The sequence below is a fragment of the Solanum stenotomum genome, chromosome 12 (assembly GCF_019186545.1).
Source record: "Solanum stenotomum isolate F172 chromosome 12, ASM1918654v1, whole genome shotgun sequence".
Lineage (NCBI taxonomy): Eukaryota > Viridiplantae > Streptophyta > Magnoliopsida > Solanales > Solanaceae > Solanum > Solanum stenotomum.
The window spans coordinates 43,019,319-43,038,716 of NC_064293.1; the positions used below are offsets into that span (position 1 = coordinate 43,019,319).

At 32.7% G+C, this 19,398-nt stretch overlaps 2 protein-coding genes across 4 annotated transcripts in view; both read left to right on the forward strand.

The window, feature by feature from the left end:
- The first annotated feature begins 726 nt into the window (after positions 1 to 726).
- LOC125848185 (probable carboxylesterase 17) lies at positions 727 to 1,860 on the forward strand. The gene has a single exon (XM_049528007.1). It carries the CDS (start codon positions 781 to 783, stop codon positions 1,801 to 1,803), a length of 1,023 nt encoding a protein of 340 aa, XP_049383964.1. The 5' UTR covers positions 727 to 780; the 3' UTR covers positions 1,804 to 1,860.
- An 8,422-nt stretch (positions 1,861 to 10,282) lies between these two features.
- The window catches only part of LOC125849483 (protein SWEETIE), a 31,230-nt gene continuing 22,114 nt past the window's right edge, over positions 10,283 to 19,398 (forward strand). Inside the window, exons 1-12 of one of the 3 annotated variants that reach the window (XM_049529570.1) lie at positions 10,283 to 10,567; positions 10,723 to 10,930; positions 11,358 to 11,464; positions 12,596 to 12,832; positions 12,936 to 13,028; positions 13,239 to 13,323; positions 14,098 to 14,162; positions 14,675 to 14,779; positions 15,645 to 15,734; positions 15,851 to 15,931; positions 17,682 to 17,750; positions 18,379 to 18,504. In XM_049529570.1, the coding sequence (XP_049385527.1) occupies positions 10,403 to 10,567; positions 10,723 to 10,930; positions 11,358 to 11,464; positions 12,596 to 12,832; positions 12,936 to 13,028; positions 13,239 to 13,323; positions 14,098 to 14,162; positions 14,675 to 14,779; positions 15,645 to 15,734; positions 15,851 to 15,931; positions 17,682 to 17,750; positions 18,379 to 18,504 (1,431 nt within the window). In that variant the 5' untranslated portion in view covers positions 10,283 to 10,402. The remainder of the gene's footprint in view (positions 10,568 to 10,722; positions 10,931 to 11,357; positions 11,465 to 12,595; positions 12,833 to 12,935; positions 13,029 to 13,238; positions 13,324 to 14,097; positions 14,163 to 14,674; positions 14,780 to 15,644; positions 15,735 to 15,850; positions 15,932 to 17,681; positions 17,751 to 18,378; positions 18,505 to 19,398) is intronic. The other 2 variants (XM_049529571.1, XM_049529572.1) reach the window with 2 other exon arrangements.

Below are 19,398 nucleotides of genomic sequence, written 5' to 3' on the forward strand. Positions count from 1 at the left end.
ACCTCTTTTACAAAACCGAAGAATATATTACGACTACATGCCGACATACTTTGGGCGCACGGTAATTCATCCATAGTATTTATTCCATATCTTTGCAAAAATATATACATTTATGCAATTTAATTTGTCATAGCAACTACTCATGTTTACTTATTTTTGTGTTTATCAAATATGTTTGTTCTAAATAGTTATTACTCCTTCCGTACCATATTAGATGTACATCTTATTTAAACAAATGAATTGCTTATATTACTTGGTCATTTACTAAATTAAGATAGAATTAATCAAATTTTTGCCCTATAATTAATATGATCTTCGGAAGTTAAGTTTTAAAGATTTTGTAATTTTTTTTTCAAGAAACTAATTAATATGAACTAAGGACAAAATAGTAAAATTGATCAATCTATTAATAATTTTTTAATCACCGTGTGAAATAAAAAGTGTCCATCTAATATGAGGTAGATGTAGTACATGTTATTGCACTTTAATGGTGTTCAATAAGATAGTGTTTTTTTCTCTTCGGTATTCAATATTCATTTTAGGAATTGATTAATCTGAATTTGGAGAAATCCTACTGGAAGGTAAAACACTCTAATTGACCAAAAAAAATTCTATATTGTGGCAAAGGATCTATCACTTTTCTTATTCACTTTTTACGTAGTTGGGCATTTGAGGGTATCAAACCTCTCTATAAAAGGACACCAAAATCTCAACAAAGAGAACCAAATTACTCACTACAAAAATATACCATCATCCTCTCAAAAACCAAAAAAAAATAAAATGGTTACTGCAATTTCATACGATCCTAGACAAAATCTCAACCTAAGAAAAGACCATGGAATTGTTGTAGTAGAAGAAATTGAAGGTCTTATAAAAGTTTACAACAATGGCCACATTGAAAGACCACCTATTGTCCCAAATGTCCCACCTAATTCCCTCTCTCATGTTACATCCAAAGATGTCATTTTTCACAATCCTACTAATTTATGGTCACGAATTTACCTCCCTACCAATAGTAATCCTTCAAAGAAACTCCCTTTACTCATTTATTTTCATGGGGGTGGTTTTTCAGTAGGCTCCGCTGCATGGAAATGTTACCATGATTTTTTATCAACTCTTGCTTCGAAAATCGGAGTTGTAATTATGTCCGTTAACTATCGATTAGCACCCGAAAATCGTCTTCCTGCTGCTTACGACGATGGATTCCACGCTATAACATGGCTAAAAAATCAAGCTATGGTAAATTCCAAGGAACAAAATTGGTGGTCTAGTAAATGCAATTTTTCAAATATGTTCATTAGTGGTGACAGTGCTGGTGCTAATATTGCTTATCACGTAGCCATTAGGCTCAATTCGTATAATAATAATAATAATATCAAACCTTTATGTCTCAAAGGGGTTATTTTAATCCAACCATTTTTCGGAGGTGAATCGCGAACTCAATCAGAGAAATATTCAGTTCAACCTCCATACTCTGCTTTGAATTTATCTGCTTCGGATACTTATTGGCGAATCGCGTTGCCAGTGGGCTCGAATCGTGATCATCCGTGGTGTAAGCCGAGATTGAGTAGTACTAATAATATGAAATTTCCATCTGTGTTGATGTGTATATCGGAGATGGACATACTCAAAGATAGAAATTTGGAAATGTGTGGTGTACTGGGAGATGCTGGAATTAAAGTGGAAAAACATGTTTATAAAGGTGTAGGACATGCATTTCATATTCTACATAATTCACCACTCTCTCAACCAAGAACTCAAGATATGATGTCTCATCTCAAGGCTTTTATCTATAATCAATAGGTTAAGTAGTAGTAAGTATTAATTGGAAATGTAGAATGATCTGATTATTTAGTGTGCAAATTAATGTTGTGGATGCTACCGTGACTTGGAATAATATGTATACTAGAGTGACATGTCTACTTTTTATTTATTTTTTTCTAGGCTTCAACGTAACTCTTTTTTGGTGTTTGATGTTTGTTCAAGTTTCTATAACTTGATTAACTCAGTAATTGTTACTTTCTTAATCGTGGAAAGAACATGATGAGGTAGTGGCTCAGTATGAGTTATGATCTATGATAAAAAAAAATAATACAATACAATTTATTAAAATATAATATTTTCCATTAATTTCAACTCATTGTAATATTAAAATAGGATACTTTTTAGAAAGAAATTAGATTATTATGCATAATAAAGATATACACTCGATTCAAGAACTCGAGAATGAACTAATGCCCTGTTCAGGTATCTCGATTGAAGTCCCCGTAAATGGTATTTTCCGTCGTAATAGTATTCTTGCTTATTTCGATGATCCTCGATACAGAAGAAAGAGTTCGGGCATTATTAAATATGGGACTATAGAAACGCATTTCGTCATCAAAAAAGAGTATTTGATTGAGTATCGAGGAGTCAAGGAATTTAGGCCAAAATACCAAATGAAAGTAAATCGATTTTTTTTCATTCCTGAAGAGGTGTATATCTTGCCCGGATCTTCTTCCATAATGGTACGGAACAATAGTATCGTTGGGGTAGATACACAAATCACCTTAAATCTAAGAAGCCGAGTCGGTGGGTTGGTCCGGGTGGAGAGAAAAAGTACTCCATTCTCTAATTACTTGTCCAATTTTTTCTTTTTTACTTTGTCTATTTTGACAAATCAAGAAAGAACATTTGAATTTTACCTATTATACCCTCAATTAATTAATTTTCAAAAAGGTAGAATTTCTTGAAAATCTTAAATTTATCCACTTTATAATAAATAGGGGTAAAATAGTAAATTTACTATGTCAATCATTATTTTCTTAATAAATGTGTCAATTTATAAATGGATAAGTAATTAGAGATAAAGGGATTAATTACAATATTTATTCAAAATTCAATTTTGTTATCTGACTTAAATTATGATTGAGAAAAAGTTATATTATCAAGACACATAATTACGTTTTACCTTTTTTAGTTGATCTGAAAAAGTTAAAACTATGAATTCTTTTATGACAACAAGGATAAGCGAAACACATTAACCATCTAAATTTGAGAGAGCATAAAAAAAAGAGCTATGTGTTGTAAAATGGGTGTCGATGGGGCATCCTCAATGTCTTATCGTTTGCACCCAAGAATATGGTCCTAGTCACATTGCTTTCATCTCAAGAGAAATTCTAAATTCTCTCAAAAATTATGATTTGAAAATTTTATAGAGCAACTTTCACATATATCAAACATAAAAATCATATTTGTATGTTATAAATTATTGCGCTCCATAACAAATTTTATATTTGTTATGAAGCTTTTGATTTGTATAATTCGCTAGATACATCCAGTTTTATACAGTTGTTCAGTTTTGTATAAATTCATTTATACATTGTAATTTGTATAATAAGATCTGTATTTATATAATTATAAGTGTATAGGACGAAAATATATGTATTTGTATTTGTATATACACTTTTCTCTCGCTTTATACAAACATTAACGCATTTATACATTTTATACATTTGTATACCGAATGGGTAATTGTATATCGAAAATCGCTAATTGTATACCGAACCAGATGACAAAAAAAGGGGATGTTTGCTGCGAATCACAAATAAAATAAAATATGGCTATATCATTTAATTTGAATTAATAGTTTTCTATTTCATACAATTTTCCCAATTTTACATCATGATTTGAGATTTCTCAAATATGAAAATTGACTTACAAATTTATATTTTGTAAAAAAAAAACACATTTATATCTACTAGTCATTTATTTTATATGTAAATAAAATTTATAATTTATAGGGAAAAAGGTCTGAAATATATCCGAACTTCGACCGAAATTGTTGTAACAATACCGAACTTTGGAAAGGATCTTTTACCCTCTACACTATTTAATAGTGTATTTTAAAGGTACATAGGTGCCCACGTGGACATCATAAATATTACATCATTATAAATAGTAACGTCCACGTGAGCACATATATACCTTTAAAATACACTATTAAATAGTGCAGGGGTATAAGGTCTTCCATAAAGTTTGAGCGATAAATGCTGTATTTTTAAGAATAGCTTTGTGATAGTGTATTATGTGATTTTATAAACTTTTGCTTATTTGATAACACTGTATCTTTTAATAATTTTACAACTAATTATGGAGTTTTTATGTTTATGTGAAAACATACCATATAAAAAATCTAAATTACATGTATAAATAAAACTTTAATTTCATCTTATAATTTCATATCACATGACTAAATCGGTCGGCGTATATTTTGAGTTATAACTAACCCCTTTAATGCGGTAAGAATGAGATGAGACGTGGACGAGAAAACTCATGTGTACTCTTCTTGATTCTCTCAACTAAGCATCTTTTGATGTTTTAAGTTTAGTACTCCATTTTATATTATACTCCAATAAACTTGTTAGGCTCTAATTTTCTTTGGATATATTAAATTTTATTCTAAGTTTTTATCATGTTTAATTTATTAAAGTTTGAATTTATAGCACTTGATATTACTTATAAGAATTATTTGTCATAGATATTTAATGTTGAAATTCTACTTGACGTTAAAGGTCTTAGAGATAATATCAAACAAAAAAATAAAATATCAAGTCAAGATAAAGTGAAGGTCATGATTTTCTTTCGTTATCATTTCCATGAAGGACTAAAAATTAAATATTTAATAATGAAAGATCCGTTTGAATTATGAATTAATTTAAAGGATTTATATGACCACTTAATTATCCCTTACGGTATTACTGTGTTTAGGTATCTGATATCACCTATTCATGTGTTTAGAAAATCACACCTTGTAATTATTACGTTTTCTTGCATATAGTTTTGAACTGCTTTGTTATTAATAGTCATATTTGTCTTCAATCCAATTTTTCTTTTAATTACTACTTTGATTAGCTTGATCTGAGAGTCTTTTTAAAAACAATCTATCTATCTCAGGAAGACAGCGATAAGGCCTACTTGCACTATATCCATTAGATACTCAATTTTATTAAATATATTATTGTTGACAAATTCTTGAATGAAAATTTTCTCCAAATTCAAAAACCTTCAATCAAAAATTATATTTATAGACACACTTATATTATCTTGAAAAAGAAAATAAATATAAAAAAAATCTCATTCTTTTTAACCATTTGTTTAATTAAAATTGAGAATGCTTGAAACAACTATCTTTAATTCTAGAATATCTGCAACTCAAAAATAAAGGGGAATGGAAGGAAAATAACAGAGAAACCAACAAGCTATGCAGGAAGTTGGGAAAAAAAATCAAATTGGTGTTATTCCAATTGGTCAGCCTATTAAACTATCAACCTAGGACACAACGTGTCAACCACAGACCCATCTGTTCTGAACAATGTAAACTGAAAAATTGAACTTTGTGAGTACAGACTCAACATGTTGCAGTACTCATGTTTTCTTGCTCTGCTTTCGGGTTGGGGGACTTGTGCTCGTTATGGTTCAAGATATCCAGACATGAAAAGACGAGCTGAGAACTGTTACATTATGACTTGTAATGTATCATTGGAATATGAGATGAGGTGATTATTGTTCATCACAGCTTCATATTACATGTATTTACTTGGACTTATTGAGTTCACATAGTTAACGCACTTGTCTTTCTCAGTGAAGTAAATGCAGGGTTTTTCTAGTCGAATGCGGAGCAGAGTGAGGCAATGGCTGCTGCCGAAAGGCGCTCAGTTGATGAGAGAGTGCAAAAGATCATTGATCTTAAAAACAAGGTCTGCACTTTAGTTAGGAGTATTTGTCGTGTGTGTGTTAATGCAATGAAATACTTATTTCAGCCTTTATTCTGGTAGTATAGCTGAGGCTTCTGCTAAAATTGTTGGTACAGTACTTTCCCAAAAATAATCTAAAAGCCATGACCAAATTCCCATTATGATCTCTTAGACATCCTCCTCCTCCACTCGCTCCAGGATTAAGCATCCTAAAATGAAAATATGTTCAATGGATTTAGGCTTTTAGATGCTTTGCAACACTGGCAATTTAAACGTTTGTGAATCCGAACTTCTTAATTGCATCATCAGTAGGAAGTCTTCTGTTATGGAGCTACATCATGAAGAATAAGACTTTAATGAAATGTTTTGTTCCAAATTCTCGAGGCAGTGAATGTCGAGCTTCAGACTTGCTTGAGATTTTCCCATGCAGACCTGCAAGAAAGTTTACCGGCATTGTAAGTTATTGGATCTCATACATGTTTAGTTGGGAGTTGGGACAGTGATGTTGGTGATTCTCTTAACCCGTTCAAGGGGAAGGAATAGGGATAACTTATTCCTTAACCCAATTCAAGGAGAAGGATGACTTATTTCGGTACTAATTATTAATCTTGAGATAACTTATTCCAGATTTGGCAACCAAACAACAAATTAAGTGGCACAATTTAATTTCAAGACTATATGGTGTTATCCTCTAAGGGGTCGTTTGATACAAACATTGATAATGCAAGGATTAGTAATGCATGGATTAGTAACGCATGGATTAGTAATGCAGAGATTAGTAGATAACCGTCGGACCGAACTTTTTTTTTTTAAGGATTATCTATTCCATTTAATTAGTTAAATCAAATATACATATATATACACATAAAATTGTTATTAATTTTAAGGTATGATGTACCACTAAGAAGATCATTAATGGCACGGTGTATTTCTAATTTTTTGTTGGTCAAGTATATTTTAAACTTAACATAGATTTAAGACTATTTAAATTGTTCAATACCAAAAGTTTATTTTTAAAAAAATAAAAAAATAGTTCAAGCAGGTAATCACAAACTATCTTGAATAGAAAAAAATCAAGAAAAAATGGAGAAAAAAATATTAGTGAAATCATTAAATTACATAAACGGATTGGAGAATTAAAAAAGAACATTTATAATCATTCCAATATAAATAAAAAGGAAATTAAATTACAAAATAAATTTAGGAAAAGGAATAAGGGGTTAGTTTAGTCATTTAGGGGTCTTATCCAAGGTTTAACAAACATTGGATTAGTTATCCCTTCATTTTCTAGGGATAAGATAAGACCACATATGATGGATAAGCAATCCAAGGATTAAATTAAATGAAGTAACCAAACAATGTATTAGATGAACTAAATTTTAATCCATGGATTATTCAATCGAATACCGCCTACCAAACGGGTCCTAAAGGTCTTGAAAATACTATTAAACAAGGAAACAAAACATTAAATTAATATAAAATGAAAACAATGATTTTCCTTCATCATCATCCCAAGACTAAAAAGTAATGTGAAAGATCCGCTTGAACTACGAATTAATTTAAAAGATCGATATATATGCCTACCTAAAATTTACGTTATTATCGAAAACTCGATATAAGTGGATACATCTTGTTTTAAGATTTTAAAACTATAACTGAGCATAATTTTGTTATTCACAATGTAAGTTCCATATTCAAAATTGAATAGATTTACATCTATATAAGAAAATAAGTAACCAAATAAAATTAGAAAAAAGCTAAAAAAAAACATAAAAGAAATTGAATATCATTAGCAAACAATAACAAAAATAGATAACCAAAAAAATAAAAAATAGAAAAAAGCAAAGAAAAAATAAAAAATAGAAAAAAGCAAAGAAAAAATGAAAAAAAATTGAATCGACTTTTACTCCCTCCATTTCATAATAACTGAATTGTTGAGCCTTTTTTCATAGTTCAAATTTTAAAATGAGTGAATTATTCAAAGTTCAAGAAAGTTGTTAGAATTTTTTTCTCCTTTTTTGCCCCTAATTTATAAATTCCAGGTGACAATTTTTTTTCTTTTTATGACAAGGGGAATCCGCAGCCATTACCCTTTGGGTACGCATAGGGTAAAACCCCCGCTCCTATGCAATAGATCGCAAACCACATAGGAGAAGTAACCCGCACTAGGCAAGCCTGGTGCGACGAGCTCGATCCAGAAGGCAAACCCCTTGCTTTCGCTGGTAAGGCGTTTCGAACTTGAGACCTCCAACATGGAAGTCCCAAGCCCAAACCACTGGCCACCCCGAAGGGTCCAGATGACAACTTTAAGATAATTAATTGTTAATATTTATAATTTTACTTTGAATTATTTATATTTTCAAGAGTAATCATATATATATATATATAAAAACCCTAGGTCAGCCTATGTGGCGCCACCACAAACAAGAATTTCTTTTTAATTTATTTATTTCCAAAATTAGTCTCCTCTTTCATGAAAAATTGTGACTGTTATTAAACGTTGTGACTTTTATGAAAAGTTGCAACTTTTATGAAATATTGACTTTTATTAAAAGTTGTGACTTTTATGAAAAGTTGTGAATTTTATGAAGAGTTGTGACTTTTATTAAAAGTTGCAACTTTTATGAAATATTGACTTTTATTAAAAGTTGTGACTTTTATGAAAAGTTGTGAATTTTATAAAGAGTTGCGACTTTTATGAAAAGTTGTGAATTTTATGAAGAATTGCGACTTTTATTAAAAGGTGTGACTTTTATGAAGAGTTGCGACTTTTATGAAAGGTTGCGACTTCTCCAAAGAGTTGTGACCTTTCCGGTAAAGACACAATAAACATTTGTTCACGCTACCCTTTGTTGTCTATAAATAGAGGGGTTCCCTCTCATTTTAAAACAACAAAAATTATGAACTTCTTCTTCTTCTGCACAATTTAATATTTGATTCTGAACTTCTTTTTCTTCTGCACAATTAAATATTTATGTACTTTGCTCATGTTGAGTAGCTCACTGAACTATTGTTTTTGTATCATTACACTGGTGAATAAAATCGTTTCATCCTGAGAGGATCTATTTCTTTAAACCTCGGGTATTAGAGGGGAATGATTTCCTTAAGGAAACACTATGCATTCAATGAGCTCGATTTTTCCTTTTTGTTTCATTCTATTGTTACAGATTCTGGTTTGTTTTTTTTACAGTCATTAATTTATGCTTATGATATCAATTGTTGTTTTTGAGTACATGTTTTAAACTTTGTTGTTTATGTTTCTGTAAAGTTATTGTTATAAGTATTTGTTAGTACAGACTCTATGTAAATCCAACTACTGCAGATTCACAAATAACATTTTATAGAATACATTTTTTTACAACATTTGTCAAAGATATCTTTTCTTCTCCAAGAGATCAAGCCTAGAAATTTATATGATTTTTTGTTGTTGTCATAATAATGTTAATATTAACATGAGTAAAAGAAAATANCAAAGATATCTTTTCTTCTCCAAGAGATCAAGCCTAGAAATTTATATGATTTTTTGTTGTTGTCATAATAATGTTAATATTAACAGGAGTAAAAGAAAATAGAAACTCAAATGATAGAACTAAAACTAACAATTAATTACAATTGTATGATACACAATAATGACTATTCTCTTGCACCAAAATACTCTTTTGAATTTTTTTCCCATTATCTCTTACTTCTCTTTCACCCTTTTCAAAGATCCTTAATGTTTTGTTCGTGAACAACTTCAATTCCCAGACACCATCATAACTATATTATATATAAAATTTGGATTTTGGAAGATTGCATTTTAATTTTAAAACACATAATGACTACATATTACTTGTTGGTATATCATATGACTATGGAACCTTTGCTCTTGATAAACACATTAGTTATATATATATATTTTAAAAAAAAATTAATTTTGAAAGTAATTGATAGTGTTATACTAACGAAATTTGCAAAGAAGAAAAACTATGTAACCATGCATATAGATGATAAATCTAAACTAACCATTGTAAAATTTCAAAATCAAATTAATGAATCTGTAAAATGAAATTATGTAAACTAGGAGAAAATAGTGTTATGATTTGTAATTTTGCCTTTTCTTTTAATAAAACAAATAGTAAATTACAATTGAATTACCTATATACTCTTGAAAATTGATTTATATAAAATGCTATAACATCAAAATACAAGAAAAGTTCTATTCTAATAAATTTTAAAGAAAAATAATCTAATTGCACGAAGGGCAGATTCATTTACTAGTTTAAGTTTAAATATAAATAAAAGGATAAAAGTGAAAATAATTTTTATTTTATGTCCTAATTGTATTTTAATATGTGTGCAGTGGCCGAGGGAGTACAATTTCCATATGTAAATTACTGCGTATGGATAAAGCACTATAAATTACCGCGTATGGATGAAGCACCCTATAAATTACTGCGTATGGATAAAGCACTATAAATTACCGCGTACGGGTGAAGCACTAATCACTGTATACATTATTAGCGCTTAGTCGACCCGACTGCTCTATTCTACTGCCTGCGCCATAGCCTTTACCTTTCCATCTCTCTGCTACTAATAATTTTATTTTTCCGATCACATCTCACTTCTTCACCCCCAACAAATGAGGAATACTGTCTGCTTTCTAAAACCCTAAAGATTTGGTTACAATGGCGAAGAATTTCGTTAGAGATGACGTTCCACTATCAAGATTTGGAGTCTTGGTGGCGCAGTTGGAATCAATAGTCGCATCAGCGTCTCACAAGTCTCCCGACGCTCTCCTCTGTTTTGATCTTCTTTCTGATCTCATATCCGCCATTGCCGAAGAGTCTAAGGTTACTCTCTTTCTCCCTTCGCCTTTAGATCTTGATTCACATTCAAAATTTTAACTTCTTGGAATACACTCCACATTGTGTATTCACAGTAAAACTCACTCTACTTCTAACTTCTCTTTACTAATTTTGTCTTAAACACTATATATATATTTCAGGATTCTATACTGCTGTGTCAAAGGAAATGTGAGGATGCACTTTATTCTCTACTTGTGCTAGGCGCAAGGAAACCGGTCCGTCATTTGGCCTCAGTGGCAATGGCAAGGATTATACAAAAAGGTGACAGTATTTCAATATACTCCAGGGCTAGCAGTTTGCAGGGATTTCTCTCTGATGGAAAGAAGAGCGAGCCTCAACGAATCGCGGGTGCGTCAATAATCACTAAAACTTTGATTTCTGTTGTTTATGCTTTAGCTCATTAATAGTTGCACTTAGAACTTGGGATCATTTATTGCAGGATAAATTTCCTTTTTAGTTTTTATCTGGTTGTTGTAGCTTCATAGAATTGAATAGTTTATCTAGAATTCCATATTAGTTTTGTTGTAATTAGTCACCCAAATATGCCCATGCTATCTTTTGCCGGAGAAGTCGAGCTTTATAAAGTAGACAATCCAATAACTATCTTATATGGAATAGGATCAATTTTTCCGTGTCTTTGTTTTCAGGTTGCATCTTGTTTTCTTTGTTTTAATTGATATGTAGGATCTATGCCTTGTGATGTTATTTTTCTTGATATGCATTATGAGATTTCCTTCAGTATATAAGAGTTGCTATACCGAGTCACTTATTTTAGGTGCTGCCGAGTGCTTGGGAGAATTGTATCGCTATTTTGGGAGACGAATCACTTCAGGCTTACTTGAAACAACCACGATTGTCACAAAACTGCTGAAGTTCAATGAGGTACTGAGATTTCCTTATCATTCATTGCCCATCCAAAGTATGTGTTCATGCATGAATCACTTTGTTTAGGAATAGAAATTTGCTAGCTTATTTTTTCAATACAATCTAGTTAGCTTCCTCAGAATGTGTGAGTCTGGAAGGCATTTTAATTAATGCTGTTCTGTTGGTTGTGTAACTTGATTTGGGTCCTTTCAGAGGGATACTGGTGAAATTGCGTTCTGAAATTGCTGTCCCTTTTAAACAATGGGTACCAAAGAAAAGATGACCACCTTTCGAAGTTGTTTTTTGCTTTCGATAAATCCAGCCTCAACCAAATTATAACTCCCATTGCAGATAGTTTGAGTAAATGAGTTGCTGAAAGTTAGTATATACTACTACTGTAATGGGATTGAGACATGAGTTGATCAGATACGATACTCAGTAGACGAGTTTCTATGGTTTTCTGGAGTTGACATCAGTGGACATTTTGTGTAACAAATGCACTAGATTATGAAGTCCAGTAATGTTGCAGATATTGCTTTTTAAAGTTTTATTGTATTTGTCCCAACTGTTCTACTTTGGGCTTTTTATAAAATTTAGATCCCGTAGTTATGATTACTTTGAAGCCTTACTACATCCTTAATGTTATGACCTGCATGGATCACTTAAATACACGATTTCTCCTTCTCAAACAAAAAAGAATGTAAATAAATCCTTAGGTTGTGGCTATGATGCACATCTAAATGTCCAACCTGGGATTAGTTTTAGGACTGGTGCACTTGTGGGAGATTGAGATATGTGAGCTGTCATTATAGGCTAAGGTAGCTGAAAAGAGTTTGGTTGATATATGGAGAACTCTTGGGTATTTTGCATTGGTGCGTAATAGGTGTTGGATGTCTCTTTACTTTTTTAATCGGTTGATATTATCAAAATTTTTTCGAATAATAATCTAACTGACACACTATAGAGTTTCTGGCTGGAACCTCTGAAGGTCCTGTCCATATGTTGCACAAAATCTTCTATTCTTTTTCCTTCAAGATCATGTTTTGCTTTTTAAACGTTTATTTGACTTGGAAAAAAAGAACTTATGAAAAGAAAGCGGTTTAGCTTTTAAAACTTGGTATTATATTATATAACCACTTGCTCATTCAGGACTTTGTTAGAGAAGAGGCTTTACAGATGCTTCAAAATGCTTTGGAAGGCTCTGGTGGAGGTGCTGCTGCCTCAGCATATACTGATGCATTTCGTATCATTATGCGAACTGGGATCGTGGACAAATCATCTATTGTTAGAGTAGCTGCAGCTAGATGTCTAAAAGCATTGGCGAGCATCGGAGGGCCAGGATTAGGGGTTGGAGAACTTGATAATGCTTCTTCTTCTTGTGTCAGGGTTGGTGAATTTCTCTTCTCCTTTGAATTTCCCATTTTAATTGGGATGCTTCTTCTCACCATATTGGAAGTAAAAACTGAATCTCTAACTCTGTATTTTGCAGGCCCTTGAAGATCCTATATCGTCCGTAAGGGATGCATTCGCCGAAGCTTTGGGAGCATTGCTTGGTCTTGGGATGAATCCTGATGCACAGGTTGTAAGTGCTTTTTGATAAAATAACATGATCTCATTAAAAGAAGGAAAATGATATAATAAAAAGAGAAATGTACCAAGACGAGGGAACCTAGAAAAAGAATGGAAACAAAATCTGGGCAAAAAGAAACCCTCGAATTGGAGGAGATAAATATATTCTAAGTGTTTTTAAAAGATCTATATTGCTTGTTCTCACTTTGCTTATGCTCATTAGGTACAACCAAGGGGAAAAAGTCATTTTACTCCCAAGAAACTTGATGGGGGTTTAGAGAGACACTTAACTTTGCCATTTGTAAAAGGTACATATAACATCATCCCCATATCCTTTTTTCAGTTAAACTGTAATATATATGTTTCAATTGTCAGAAAAGTCATTGCAGTGAATTTAGGTCTTAAACACGTCAATCAGCGGGATCAGAATATGGAAGGTGGCATGTGCTCCTGATTTAGAGCATTAAACGCAATATATACTGGTGTCTCATTTTCTGATGCATATCTCACTGAGGGGATTGATTGTCCTATAGAAACACAACTTTTTTTAGTCAGAAGTTGTGAGTTTTTCATATTTTAGTAAAAAAGTCTATTAGTATCCAATTTCAAACAAGAAATAGAGACCTTCTTTCTCGTTGCGGTTCTCAGTTTTGCTCATCTTTCATAAATAATAATAATTGAGCAATGGCAAAGTTGATTGTCCTGCTCCATTGTAATGATGAGGGGATCTGTCTAGGTCAAACAACAGTATCCTTATTAGATACAAATCCATAACCAAAGGAGATCCCTTCTTGGACCAATCCATTGTTTTTGAAACATCTTTTTTAGCTGTCTTTGAAACCTCCTTTTTAGATAAATAAAGTAATTCACATTGAAAAGTCAGATTTAAAACATTCCATACTTGATTTCTTTCTTGGTCTTATGTTTGCAAGCTGTAACTTGACATATGTTTGTCTCTCCTCCTTCCCACATAATTATCATGCTTCATGATTCTTTCTTTCAGTGCTTGTATTGCTTTTGCTTGAAAATCTTGGGAAGATTTTCAGTGATTTCTCAGTCTCTGATAAGTTGATAAATTGCAGCTAGTGGGCCTCGGGCGAAAGTTCTGCGAGTTGGCCTAACCTTGTCGTGGGTTTCCTTTCTCCAGGTAGCAATGAATCAATAAATCCTCTATTATATTTGAACTTTCTTTCCCTGGCCCCCTGGGATAGTGGATAAACAATTTATTCTGTTTTGGAATATCAAATTAACATATGCACATGGATGTCTGTCCATGTTTTTTTTTATGTGAATATTTTTGTAGTCATCAAGGAAGCCATTGTCCTTTTTTTGATATAAATAGGGTTTAATGTCCCACCTCCTCTATAACTGAAGCTGGGAAAAGGAGGGCAAAATTTGTCTTATGAAAGTTTTGTGCAGATATAATATATTGACATTGTACTTTATCAAATAATAGAGACTGTCTTTGGATCTTTTGTCTAGAAAAACAAAACTTGTCTGTTGATGTGCTTATTTTTCTTTTAATATCTCAGCTCCTTGGTGCCATCTATATGATACAATCTTTTATTACAGCCCCCTCCCCTCCCAAACCAAAAAACAAGAAGAATTTAATGCGAAATATGTTAGCAGAACATACCATTGATGAGTTCCTCTTTTCAGGCAATCCGCTTGAAGTACCTTCACCCTGATACTGAGCTTGAAAATTACATCTTTCTAGTGATGGACATGCTTCGTGCTGATAGTTTGTTTGATGCTCAAGCACTGGTATGTAGTGCATTCTTACTCCACAAAATTTTCATTCAATTTTGGCATATTTATTTAACTAGTTGGTCACTGGTATCATTGCTATATTTTCTTTTTAACTGCTGCTGAAGTGAAAGGGATTGTTTGTTCCACTCCAGGAAGCAAATGATGAAGTGTTCAATTTCTAATTGCTAATGTACAACTAATCTTGGTTATAGCCCTCCCCTCAGGCCTTCACCCTGTTTTTATTTATTTGCACTAGATTACTATTCCATATAACGCGTTCGTGCTATTTCTGGATGAGAGAATTCTCATCATTATGTTAAATGAGCTAAGAATGCTTAAGATCAACAATTTCTTCATAGCTTCTGAAAATGACTTATGGATGTTAGTATATGAAATAAGATTTACATCTGTAAGATACTTGACTGAAAAGCCTAGATTTCAGTTTATAGTTCTGGAAATCTGATCAGTGCATGCTCTTCATGGGACTTGAATTTGATGGATATAAACATCAATCAAAATGCTTATGGATACTACATATTATCTGTTAAAAATCATGTTTTTATGTACAAAGTTGCTCATACCAACTTTGCTCTAGTGTGGACTCACCAACTCCCAATAGCTAATGAACTTTGAAGCATGATGTTTTGTTTGTTAAAATAAGCTGAAGGAAAGTGTGATACGACCACCAAAAGGTAAGTTCCAAAAATCTTATCTCAAAATACCAAAATGTGAGACTGGTGTCTATTCAACTTGTATCCACTTGGTCCTTACATTAAATATTAATCCAGTGTTTATTCATCTTCATTGCTTTGTAATATATGTTTTTTCGATTTCGAGATTTTGACTCAATGTCCTCACCAGTTTAATTGATTAACTGAAGGCCTGCATTTTATACATCCTTCGAGTGGGCATAACTGATCAAATGAGCGAACCTACTCAGAGAGGCCTGTTGGTTATTTTGGGCAAACAGGTTGTCCCTTGTGAATTGTTTTCTGAATTTTTTTTGTTGAAGTTCTTGGTGGTATTTTAGATGGATCTTCTGCAGTGTGTTGTTACCTGATATACTCTGACAGTTGCTTTCTGCAGCTTCAATCTCCTGATGCTACTCCTTCCATGCGAGTTGCTTCTTTGCGGACCATGTCATATGCTTTGAAAACTCTAGGGGAGGTGAAGGACAGTTTTCTCTACTTTGCATATGTTTCTGTTATTTGCCCACTTTATTAAACAAATGGACGATTTGCGTGGTCTACTTACTATCTCTGGTTGGGGATTCTATGCAGCCTGATTTTCTTTGATTGGTTTATTCAAGACTGGAAACTTGTACCACCTATGACCTTTTGACATTTTTGCACTCATGGGATCATTTCTACTGATAAGTAATTAAACCTTTTTTTGCCAGAAAATGAGAAATCATGTTTACAAGTGGTACACTAGTTTTACAGAGAAAAGATTGTTTTTACACACTTCATCCAATCATCTACTAGTGCAGTGTCATGTGTAGTCTAGGTGAAAACCTGCAAAGTCATTTGCAATTGCATAGTGTAGATCCTTCTTCTCCTGCAAGAACTATTGGATCTCATTGGCATCATGTTGTATTATCTGACAGTACAAGGTAGGGAATGCCCTTCATGAAAAAGTCAATATTCCTGTGAGCATTCATCAATGCTGTTTCTTATTTCTAGTGCATCTATTTACACATGTTTCTTTTTACCATTAACATGTACTGTAAAAAAAAATACTTTAGCCAATCTTTCACTTCACCAAAAAAATACTGTTGCCAATCTTTCACATCAGGAACCTTTAATCCTTTATCTCAAGTCTCAACTGTACTTAATAGAACACAACTAGATTCCTGAGTTCACCACAATATGCTGTTTGTGGAATATATCTCGCTGTGGTCAATATTATATGGGTCAGTAAGCTCACATTATATGGGTCAGTAAGCTCACAGCGGGTTGGGATTGATGACGATATCCAAGAATTAGACTGAGGAAATTGTGGACAGAGTTTCTTTTCTTGCATCTGTTTATGTGCACAATCAGCGTGGATGAGCTTTTTATTTGTATTAGTAGCTTTTCTCCTCAAGATTGTTATGTACATTTCAACAGCTGTGCTCAATCCAAATGAGTAGGGGTGCATGACAGCTTATGTACAAATGTTAACATTAATTTACTGAATTCAAAAAATAATGAGACCTCAAGTTAATCTCTGTATACTTTTCAAGTCCGATTACGTAGACTAACATCTGAACTTGTCCAGATTTTCATCTAGAAACCTATGACCTATTGTACACCTGTTTTATGCTCAAACTGTGCTTGTTGTGTTTTATCACTTTATGAATCATTTGATACTTGATAGATTGTTACCAGGTTGTTACTTTAACAAATACTGCTAGAGTCCAGGGAAATGTAAACAGTTTTCACAAAAAACTGCTAGAGGGTCTCATGGAAATTAAGAGAATGAATTTGAAGGGTAATGTATTTTACCTTCCACATTAGCTATTCCACGTGATTTATCAGATAGTTAATTAAGTTCTTTAGCATAGGGAGGTTTGGTCTGAATCACGAGGATTTAATTTTTCTATGTGAGAGTGGGAATTTCATCTTAACCTACTAACCTGTGCTTGAAAACTAAAATATTTTGAGCATGAATCTGCCAGCTGATGTTATTACTCATCTTGGCTTGGCTGATATTCACCTATATACTTCTTCAACAGGGTTGAAGCAGGGAGGTGATAGGTCTTTGAGTTATCTGTTTCTAGGATGAATAGATTTGAGCTTATTGCTTCACTTAGTGAAATTCATGTTTGCCTCTGCATATGTTTTTTCTCCAAAGAAGCTTTTGGTCTATGATTAGTCTGTTTAGATTGCTTTGTAGAAGTAGTGATTGTTTAGTAATTGGTATGCTTGTTATGCAGGTTCCCGCTGAATTTAAGGATGTTCTTGATAACACAGTTGTTCCTGCAGTTTCCCATCATGCACCATTGGTAAGCTTCTACTAGGTTGAGGCTTCCTTGATATGGGAATAAATACTAGCGTGTTTCAAGACCTGAGTTTTCAAGGACAAATACATAAAGAAAATCTATAAATCAGGTGCCATAAGCCAGTTGTGTTTAACAAAGTATGCAGTTTATTTTAATTTTTACAGAAATGACTCTTGTTTCTATCTTGGTGCTAAATAGGGGTAACTTCTTTTTATGATAAATAAGAAAAAATGTTATTGCTTGAGAAAACCAGCACTAAGATAGCACACACATGGTACTAGGTTAGATCCGCGTATGTACGAGGCACACATATGCCAATCAGAGGCGTGCATTTGTGTATTTTTTTCATAAAAAAAAATGTATTTTGTCACTTGGTAAATGTTAGGGGGGGCTATCTATGACTATGTACTTCACCTATTTACAATATGCTTGACACAGGCTAGCTTCTGGTTGAGTTAGCCCATTAGTGAAGGGTGGAAGGGATCCTGTTTATGTCTTTGGACTTGTAATATATGTTTATGTACTTCCAAGTTGGAACACCCAAGGTCTTCTATTGAATCCATCATTTACTTAGTTCATAGGTGGTCTAGCTGCTAATCGTCTTCTGACCCCTTGATTATTGCTTTATTAGGTGCGTGTTGAGGCTGCTTTGACCTTGCGTGCATTAGCTGAGGTTGATCCTACATGTATTGGTGGTTTGATTTCTTATGCAATAACAATGCTTGGAGCAGTTAGAGATAATATTTCATTTGAAAAGGTAAAGCCAAGATAAATACATAGTGCTCAATTCTCTAGTTTGTTCTGGTTCTATTAGTTGGGTTTAATTTTGCATTTCTCAGTTATTTTGGTTGTCATGATGCTTGTATCTGTTCAACATTTTTAACCAATCACTCCAAACTGCATGCCTTGGTGGAAATAGGTTATGCATGACTTGTCAAACTGTTATTATGGACCATACACTAGGCCAGCCAACCACATCTCTAATTGCTAAATGTAAAGACGGTAGTCTCGAATTCTCTGGAAATGGAACTTAGGTTGGTTTGGCTCCTTGTCTTAATAATGAAGTCTTGGTTCACCTATTAATTATTGTGCTTCTGCGTATACTTCCTGTGCTTCATTTCTTATGACATTGTTTTCATTTTGAGATGTTCTTACATTTATTAGTAATATTAAGTTTATGCTACTTTTAGAATTCAGATTCATCTAATTATTCGAATTATAAACATTTACGGTGATATTTTCTCAATCAAACTTTTCAACATTTACTTTAGTGTGTGCGTCTCTCTGTCTATATATATATATATTCTTGAGAAAAATTACGTTAATATTTTCTTCCATTCCTCTAATGTAATATGCAAGTCAATTTAACATTTTGAACTCTATTTCCATTCAAATATCTTTGAATACAATGAAAATAGTGGCAACGTTTATCAGAAGTGTTACCGAGCCTATATGAGTTTCAGTTCTCTGTATCACTCTATTTTTACATATTCAAGATCCTATGGAGAAACTGCATCTTTTCATTGCTCGTGGTGTCTTCGCATTTAATTATAAACAACAACAACAACAACAACAACATACTCAATGTAATTATAAAGACCAGGTTATAGTTCTCTGTCTGGATGGTTGGTTTGAGGAATAAGGAGGAAAC

Excerpts from the sequence above, each read along its gene's own strand:
- LOC125848185 (XM_049528007.1), top strand. The coding sequence starts at position 781 with ATGGTTACTGCAATTTCATACGATCCTAGACAAAATCTCAACCTAAGA.